The following is a 10072-nucleotide window of genomic DNA, read 5'->3' as shown; positions in this document are numbered from 1 at the left end:
TTTCCCCCCCCCCCCCCGTTAGTTTAAGCCCAGAAGTAGAATTAAAATGGGAAAGGGAATGAAGTAGGAGACTAATATTTCTTCAGCAACTTTTATGTGTCAGAAACTGTGCCATATATTCTCATGTAATCACCAGATGTAATCATTATCTCATGTAATCATCAAAAGTATTATCCTTTGTAATGATGACAAAAAACCTTAGATATATTAAGTAGACCCCCAAAGCCACAAGTAGAATAACAATAGAGTCAGGATTGGAACTGAAGCTGAGTTACTCCAGAAACCAACCTCTTTCTCTTATGTCAAACTATTTCTGTTAAAAGTGAGCAACTGTGGAGAACTGATGGCTGGGAAGAACTACTTATTGCCTGAACTAATGAATTAGCTGCAGATGTTTCTTTCTTTCTTTTTTTGCAGGACAGTGTGATGGTCCTTAGTGCAACCCATCGCTACAAGAAGAAGTATGTCACTACTCTGTTGTACAAGCCCATCTGAAGGAATCCCTTCTTGCCTCCAAGGGTTCAGGAGCAGCATCTCCCTCACCTTTCTGGACTCATCCAGTCTTGTCTGAGACTGGAAGGCTGATTTGCTTTGAGGCTGATGTGTGTGTTTCGGGGCCTCTGAGTAGGATGCCCTGCTTTTGCATTTGATTGCAGATGAGAGCCTTATGAGTTCATGGAATTTATTTTAAGAAAAAACATACATATACATATGAAAGAAAGGTAAACTGAAGCTTCCTAGCCCCAACTTGATGTATTCCCTCTGCCTATGGGCATTCACCAAGATCTATTTGGGGAACAGCAGGAATAACTATGCAGGATGTTTTTTTCCTCTGAAGAAAGAACAGCAAACTGTTAGGATCCTTGCTGAACACAAGATTCTATCCTGGTGACCTTGGCTTTCCAAGGGAGGGCTTGTGCTAGACTGCCACCCTACTCAACAGCTGTCTCATTGCAAGGGCAGCTTTTCTTGCATGGGTTCTCTGTATTTCCAGAGTACGTGCCACAATCTGTGTTTTTTATATAATAGCAGATGCCCCACAAGAACCCCTTTTCTGCTCATTTCACATTCTTCCCTTAATTGCCTCCTTCAGATCCCATGCCTGACCCCTCTCTAGTACATCACTCCTTGGATAAGTGACTCCTTTGAAAAACTGTATGGGACCTGACCCACCCAGAGACTAGTCTTCTTTTTAGCCCAGCACAGGCTCAGGCCAGTTTGTTCCTGCTTGTTTAACTTCTACTAAAGAAAATGTCTCAGCATTCTAAGAAAGGCAGAATACATCAGCTTTTTTTGTTTATGTTTGGTGCCAAGGCTTAGGCTGTATTGGCTTATTCCTGTATGCTTTCCCACTTGGCCTGGCCCTGCTTTCATCTTTTCTCTCTCAGAGCAGACAGCTCTGAAGGGAGAAGTGGAACCAGGGAATACTTTCATGTCTTTCATCCTTGAAAGATTTTTATGTGCCTACATTTTTCTTTAATTAATGCCTCTTAAGAGACTGCATTAGCCGGGCTCGGTGGCTCAGCCTGTAATCCCGTGCCTTTGGGAGGCTGAGGTGAGTGGATTGCCTGAGCCTGCGGGTTTGAGACCCGCCTGGGCAGATGAGACCTCATCTCTACAATAAATCAAAAAAATTAGTCGGGCGTGGTAGCGTGCGCCTGTAGTTCCAGCTACTTGGAAGGCTGAGGCGGAAGGATCGCCGGAGCCTAGCAGGTCAAGGCTGCTGTGGCCAGGAGTGGCCACCGCACTCCAGTCTGGGCGACAGTGAGACTCCAACTCAAAAAATAAAAATAAAAAAGAGACTGCATTGTACAACTTCAGGCTCTTGATGAATAGTTCTTATGATTTTCTTCTCTAGTCTAGCCCTCTGTAGTCAAACATTAATATGGCCAACCCTGTGCGTATCATTACACTAAAACTGTTCTAGATACAGGTTCATTCACCTCATTTGATGCAGCTAAAGGGTTTCTCTCAATTTGAAGGTTAGCCCAAGAAGCAAGAAAGTATTCCTGTATTCCCAACCATGAGAAGTATTGTTCTTTGCATTAAGTATTAGCAAGATCATTTTGTTCTTCTGCCTCTTTTTAAAGTTGCTTGATGATGAATGTGATCACTGATTTCCATTTGAGGACTGAAAAGTAGCTATCCACTTTTGGGGTTCCGAGATAAAACATTTTTTCCAAGTATCTGTGACTCTTCATTTTACAGATAAGAAGTCAAACATTCAGCACTGAAGGAGGCCAAACTCTTGATAATTACAAGATTTCTTGACTGCTAAGATGAGCCCAGCCACATTGAAAGGGCACCTACAGGTCAGTTTAGCTACCTCCTGTCTTTCCCATGCAAAGTTGGCAACACAGTTGTCTTTGGGCATGTAGACCTCTTGGATCCCAGGTGTGAAAGAGTAAGGTGTGGGGTTATTATTTTACAGGGATGCAAATTATTAAGTCCTTTGGTGGTTAGCTGCTGAGAGTTAGTACTGCTTTAGCCATCCAAGGCCACCTTCTGCAGCTGAAGGCTTTTGTGGAGAAGCTTTTATGGTCCCAACCACTTTTTGAATGGTGTTCCATTTAAGTAATCCAGGCCAGATCCTATTATAACCAACTCTCAGGATTTATATAGTCTTCTAGTTGTACTATAATTTTGTTTTTATCCAATACCCATTAAATAAGTGGGCCATTTAACAGGATTCAAGATCTTGGTTGTTACACGGAGAAGTTTGTTGTATTCATATTTCTTGTCAACAGTATTGAAATGTAATTATCACTGTGTTTATGTGTTAAAAATTCTACTTACACAGGTATATCAGTAGAGTGGGAAGAAAAAGAGATCTCTTCAATTTCTCAGGCCAGAGGCTTCTCTGAATTGGGTCTGGCTCCAATGACAGTAGGTTTTGGTGTTGGTGACCTTCACCTTTCTAATGTGGAAGTGTGCAGTGTCAGTTTCTCAAGTTCTGTGGTAAACTCTGAGCCAGATATGAAATGGAAGCCTACCAACTGGTAGAGAAGGGAATGAGTAAGAAGATGGGGTAATGACTTATTCAATGCCATCCCTTTTCTATACAGCAAATACATCCCATGGCTCTAGAAGCCCTATCTCAGCTGTCGCTGCAAAGTGTTTTGGAGGAGAGAGAAGAAGGGAAAAAGGTAGCTCAAAGTACACAACTCACGCATCCTTTTATGTTTTTTGGTTAAAGGGATGGTTTATTTTATACAGAAGAGAGTTTGGCAGATTTTGAAAATGAGTAAAGGCAAAATAAATTTTTTTAGCTTTTTTTTTTCTTTTGTCCATTGGAATCTCAGAGAGTCAAAGTTGGCAGAATAAAAAATAACTCCTCAGGAATGCTGATCCTTAAGGAACTGCAGCATGGTTTTGAGATTGTGGGGAAAAGAAAGCAGAGTGACTGAGCTGAAGAGTGAATTTAGGAAAATAAAGGCTTAAGTAACTCAGAACTGAAAATATCCTCTTAAAAAAAAATAAATAAAGGCTTAAGTAACTCAGAACTGAAAATATCCTCTTAAAAAAAAAATAAATCAGACATAACATGGTGGTGTCCTTGGATCATTGTACAGAACATAGCAGTATGTAAACAATGTCCCTTTGCCTCTTGTTCCTGTTTCTCTACCCATTTTTCTGCTTTAACTTCTTTTGTCAGACAGACTTTACCAGACTCTCAAGTCAAACATTACCTAAAACACATAGATTAGTCACCTTTCTGATTTTGAGAACTTCGACACCATGATTTAAGCTTAGAATTGAATGAGATTTAACCACTGTAGGCAACATTCCTGAAGAGTATGACTAGCCTCAATAGTGTTGGCTTTTTAAACATATGCTTATATGGTAGAGAAACTCTGTAAAAGAAGACTTCAAGACGAAATTTCTGAGGATCCTACAAATTCAGGCCCATTAACTCTTCTCTAATTATTTCTAGTCTCTTCTCGATCTGGGATAAAACCTTTGAAAAGTATCAATACTTCTGTTTGCTGCTAAAATGAAGTTAAACTTGGAAAGAAGTGATACCTTCAGACTAGGTTTATATTAACCTGGGATATAAATGAAGGAGACATACTTCTCTGCTTTTAATTGGGGAAATAGGGCTTTTAAAATTTTGACCTCAACTAAAAATGATATGCAATAGTGTGTGTTTGTGTGTGTTTGACATACATTCTATTCTCAGCGATTTCTACATCCTCACGCTCTCGTGATTTGGGGCATGGGCTTAACAGCAGATGTACAGCTTGTTCCTGTATTATTCTGATTTATCCTTAAAGCCCAGTTCTTGCTGTCTTAATGTAGGTATACCTTGACCATCTGATCTGACACCTACAAAGTTCATAGAGTATTTAGAGGCTGCTGACTCCCATGGGATGGAGGACCTGGGAGGGGTAGTAGTTAGGGTATTTCAAAACTGTGGATCTAAGCTTTTGTCTCTCCTTAAGTGCCAATCACAATTGGAGATTGAAGGACAATGAATTCTGCAATGAACCCAAACTTTTGGAGTGAAAAGCCAAGTTTTTAAAATTATTAAGAAGGAAGAAAAGAAAGAAAAACTCAAGTCTGTTACTTGTAGAATCCAAATTTTAGCAATAGAATCCCTCTGAGATTCTAATTTGGGCTTTGTCTTGATTGCTTTTCTCAGTTGTGCTTTGAAATTAATATGCTTCATTAAAAAATAATTTTTTGTTAGTTCCAACATTAGTTGGAGTTAAATTGAATGAATTATGTGTAGCACAGTACTTTTGCTGTAAGATTGGTGTAAAATACTAAATACTCTATGAACTTTGTAGGTGTCAGGTCAGATGGTCAAGGTATACCTACATTAAATAATATATTAGGTATTGATCATCTTATTTCTTTTCTGTTTCCCTCTACAGAACATTTACCCTACCCAGCTTGTGGTTTTAGGACAGCCAGAGCTCACTCTTATTGGTTAGTCCTAATCTCTACACTGGGTCCCATTTATGAGACTTGTTTGAATTTTGGTAAATTGAAGGACATTGATTAGTATTACACGGAAACATTTTGAATGAGTACAGCTCTGTGTCCGTCAGAAAGAAGGGATAGGACTATAATTTGAAGGAGTTAAATCTGTCAGCGTCTTCTTTTAAATGGTGCTTTTTGTGACCTTTAGTGCTGAGTTTTGGAGCTGCTTTTCAATATTTCACAAAGGAGTGACACACAAGTATGGATTTTAAAGCTTTTCTCCAAATCTAATTGTCACTGACTCTTGATATGCCTGAAAATTACATGATGTAACACATACGGAGATGTTGTGAGTTCTTCCATAAAACTGTTTAATAAAAGTATTATACAGCAATAGTATTTGAGTTACTTATTGATTAATGATTATATTCTGACGATCAGTGTGTCTTGGTTGTCTCAGGACCTAAAGAATATACATTGCCAGACAGGCACCTTTGAATAAGAGAGAAGTTACAGGTGTAGGACATGCAAGTGATGTAGAATCCAACTTTTAGCAACTGTCACTTTTTCTCTTTTTGTTTCAGCTATGCCAACATTAACTAGAGGAATGCAAACTCAGTGATTTGATTTTCAGCAGCTTCTCTGACTCTCAGCTATCATCCTCTGCTGGATTAGCTGAGATCTTAGGCCAGTGATTCTCATCCCTGGCTGCACATTCTTATCACCTGTGGAGATTTTATGAACATATTAATGCTGGTCTACTTCCACCCCAGTTAAATGGAAGTCTCTGGTATGGAGTCCAGGCATTTGTATTTTTATATTCTCCAGAAGATTCTTATGTATATCTAGGATTGTGGACCACTATCCTGGACCTTTCCTAATTTTCTTTCTTTGTCAAGTCATTTGCTTCACTGTATATGAAAATCTATATATTTTATTCTGACAACAAATCACTTTCCTCAGATGTTCTTATTCAGGGGCATGAGTGCAATATAATTTTTGTTTGCCATCCCTTTATTTCACATAGCTGGCTTTAAGTAAAATTTCACATAGCTGGCTTTATTTTTTAAAGAAGCAGGCTTTTTTTTTTTTTCCTATATTTCCATCCCTTTATTTCATATAGGGTTTTTACATAGCTGGCTTCTGGACTTTCTTTTACCAAAACAACCAAAGTTCTCTTGTATTTGCTGCTCTAAAGATTTAACTGAGTTGAATTTTCTTAATGGAGAGAAGAGGATGTCAATGTGGAAGTGACCAGAGTCTGAGAAGAGTAGAGGAGTTACTGAGGGAGTGGAAATGAAAGAAATGTGTAAGGAAAACTGGGGGTAGTAGGAATAGACCAGAACAGCTTAATCTTAAACCTCAATGGCAGGTCCAGAGATCGCCTCCAGACTAGAGGTAGGCAGTGGTGGATATGATGTGAACTCGGAATGGAAGAATGGTTTCACAAACATGCTCTGGTCACTGAAAACAACAAAATGGCAGCAGCATTTCATCAGGACCGAAACTTGCATTGACATGTGCTTTCTTTTTGTGAGCCACCATGCTTGACTGATATAAAAATTTCTATTTTTATTTTTTGTAGACACGGGGTCTCACTATGTTGCCCAGGCTGGTCTTAAATTCCTGGCCTCAAGTGATTCTTCTGCCGTGACATCTCAAAGTACTGAGATCACACATGTGAGCCACTGCCCTCAGCTGGTATGTGTTTCCTAAAGCATTTCTTTCTGGCCCATTTGGCTTGAGGTCTTTAGTAGCATTTCTTCTAGCTCCTCTTCACCCCTTCTCCTCATATCAACAATTATGTATGACGCAAGTGATTTAGGGACATCATGAGTCTCTTCCTCTTCCTACCTCTGTCCTCTGGTCACAGTTCATACAGCATCACATATACAGATCTGTAGTATGAACTCTTTTTCCTAACCCATTTCCTGGCTCGAAGACACAGTGGCTGAAGATTAACTGCTCCATGCTTTACAAGTTAGCATTTCTCAGGCATTGTTGTGCTCTGAAGGTTTCCCTTTTCATTAACTTTCTAGTTAGGAGGACAGAGTTCTTTGTCAGAGGTTCATATACTCTGTGATATCGAAAAACCCAAAGTAAATTTTTATAGACTTCTCAACTACTTCTGAAATAATTTCCCTTCACTACATCATCTAAAGCCCTCTTGCTAATGACAGATTATGGTGAGAACATCAGGTAAGGATATTGAGCACCTGAAAGAGTCATGGAGATTGCTGCAGACCTATATACCAGGATTTGGGGTGTGTGGGTGAGGAGGGATCCTGACTCCCAAGAACAGCTTATCATTGAAGTGTGGAAAACTTCAAGTGGCATAATTGGTACTATAGTTTGATTATCCCCTCCAGAATTCTTGTTGAAATTTAATCCCTGTTGTGATATTAAGAGGTGGGACCTTTTAGGAGAAGATTAGGTCATGAGAGCTCCTCCCTTGTGAATGGAATTAAGGTCTTTATGAAAGAGGCTTCACAGAGTTTGGCCTTTCTTGCCCTTCTGCCTTCTTCCATGTGAGGGCAATAGGGTACGGAGCTGGGAAGCAGAGATCAGCCCTTACCAGATACCCAAGCCAGTGCCCTGATCTTAGAATTCTTAGCCTCTAAAGCTTTAAAAATGAATTTCTGTTATTTATAAATTACTTAGTCCATGATTTTTTTTGTTTGTTGGGATCTCACTCAGTCACTCAGACTGGGGTATAATGGCACAACCATGGTTCACCACAGCCTCAACTTTCTAGGCTTAGGCAATCCTTCTGCCTCAGCCTCCTAAGTAGCTGGGACTATAGTTGCATGCCACTATACCTGGCTCATTTAAAAAATTTTTTTGTAGAGATGAGGTCTTGCTATGTTGCCTAGGCTGGTCTCATACTCCTGGGTTCAAGCAGTCCTCCTGTCCCAGCCTCACAAAGTGCTGGGATTACAGGCATGAACCACTTTGCCCAGCCATATGGTTTTTTTGTTTGTTTTTTACAGCAGTACAAATGGACTAAGACAACTAGAGTACCCAAAAGAGGTAAAAGAGGGACATAACAAATACTTGATGAAATACCCAAATTTTCCCCAAATTTGATGGAACTAGTAAAACCACAGCTCTAAGTAGCTCAATTAACTCCAAGCACGAAAACAACAACAAAAACCACCAAGGCATATTATAATAAAATATTTCAAAACCTGTTAAAAAGAAAATTATAAAAGCATCCAGAGGAAAAACAACTAGTTATGTAGAAAGAAACAAAGATAAGGATGATAGCAGATTTGTCATCAGAATAAGCTAGAAGACAATGGAGCAACATATTTTAAGTACTGAAAGAAAAAAAAACTGAAGATGAAATAAATACTTCTTTTTTATATTAAAAAGCTGAAGGAGTGACTTCTACTTCCAGGAAATGGAGTAGGCATACTTTTCCCTAAGTATGACTCACAAAGTACAACAAAAACACTGGCCATTATGTATACGATAAGCATAAGGAGACTGAAAGATAGAAAAAAGGCAGATTGACTAGGAACCTTAGGATACCCAAAAAAAGAAAGAAAGAAAAAAAAAGACACAGTGATATGTTCTCTGCTCTCTAGCCCATGAAACTGGAAAGGGGTGCCCAGCAAGATGTAGAGATCATGTAGGAACCAGTAATGAGGTACCTCTCCCCTTCCCAGCCCGGGTGGTGGTACTAGTGGAGACTAGCATCGAGGCAGAATTCCCATTCTTGCCCAGAAGTAACAAGGGGCACTCCTCTCCACCCTTGGCTATTAGTGAGACCAAGTGGGGAACCTGGACTTTTCCCCGACCATCTCCTAACAACAATGAAGCAATACTCTCACTATTCTGGGGAGTGTAAGAGGAAGCCAATTAAAACCAATTTAAGATCCAGAGTCTCATAACGTAATGCCTCACATTTCCAGGTTTCAATTTTAAAAGTCACTTGTCATATGAAGACCAGAAACAGCCCAACTTGATTGAGAGTGGACCAACTAATACATGATATCAATAAATTGACACAGATATTAGAATTATCTGACAAGGATTTTAAAGCACTTTATCATGAACATAAACAAACAATTACTAACATATTCAAAACAAATGAGGCCAGGCACAGTGGATCATGCCTGTAATCCAACACTTTTGTAGTTTTTCTTGCAATTCTATTCATTTTGCTTTGTGTATTTTGAGACTGTCACTCAGAGTCTAAACATTTAGGATTCTTATGAGCTCTTAATAAATGAACTTAATTACTAGTTTGAAATGACCCTGTTTAACCCTAGCAACAGTTTTTAGTCTGAAATCTACTTTGTCAGATATAAATATAGACACTCTAGCTTTTTTGGATTAATGTTAGCATAGTATACTTCTTCCACACTTTTAATCTGTATGTATCTTTATACTTAAAGTGGATTTCTATAGATTTAGTGCAGTGATAATTATTTATATATATATATGCAATATATATGTGTGTGTATATATATATTTATATAAATATACATATATATGCAATATACTTATATATAAGCACTGTGGATTTTTGGAGAAATTGACAGACTGACCCTAAAATTGATATGAAAATTCAAAGGAGTGAAAATAATGAATCAACTCTGAAAAAGAACAAAGTTAAAGGACTAACACTATTGGGCTTTAAGACATATAAAACTGTAGTGATCAGAACCATATGATATTGGTCTAAGAATAGACAAATCAATTAAAACATAACATAAATTGCAGAAATAGAGCCATACTTCTATGGGCGGTTGATTTTAAACAAAGTTTCCATGGTAATTTAATGGAAAAAGATAATGTTTGAAATATGGTACTGGAACAATTGGACAGCCAGATAAGAAAACCAAAACAAAACCAATTCTTCATGCCATAAAAAATGTTGCTCAAGATTTTTCAGAGTGCTAAACTATAACATTTCTGAAAGAACACATAGGAGAACATTTTAGTGACCTTAGCTTGTGTAGATTTTTACAACAATATCTTCAATATGACCCAAAATGCACAAACTATGAAGGAGGGCAATAAATTGGACTTTATAAAATTAAAAACTTTTCCCCTTAATAGGACATTTTTATGAAAATGAAAGGGAATGGATATGAAGATGGAGTGTGTGAGTCTATGCATGAATGAGTGTGCATAT

General features: G+C 38.4%; 1 protein-coding gene across 3 annotated transcripts in view; it reads left to right on the top strand.

The window, feature by feature from the left end:
• The window catches only part of PRKAB2 (protein kinase AMP-activated non-catalytic subunit beta 2), a 12291-nt gene extending 11176 nt beyond the window's left edge, over positions 1 to 1115 (top strand). For all 3 annotated transcript variants that reach the window (XM_008063761.2, XM_008063760.2, XM_021715364.1), the window contains one exon: positions 418 to 1115. Coding sequence is in view for 2 of the 3 variants with exons in the window: in XM_008063760.2 (XP_008061951.1) it covers positions 418 to 495 (78 nt within the window). In the remaining variant the exon portion in view is untranslated. The remainder of the gene's footprint in view (positions 1 to 417) is intronic.
• The last annotated feature ends 8957 nt before the right edge of the window (positions 1116 to 10072 follow it).

Source organism: Carlito syrichta, unplaced genomic scaffold (genome assembly GCF_000164805.1).
Source record: "Carlito syrichta isolate Samal-C Ts95f unplaced genomic scaffold, Tarsius_syrichta-2.0.1 Scaffold307024, whole genome shotgun sequence".
NCBI lineage: Eukaryota > Metazoa > Chordata > Mammalia > Primates > Tarsiidae > Carlito > Carlito syrichta.
The sequence above is the reverse complement of the archived record's forward strand: the minus strand, read 5'-3'. Positions and strand labels throughout refer to the sequence as shown.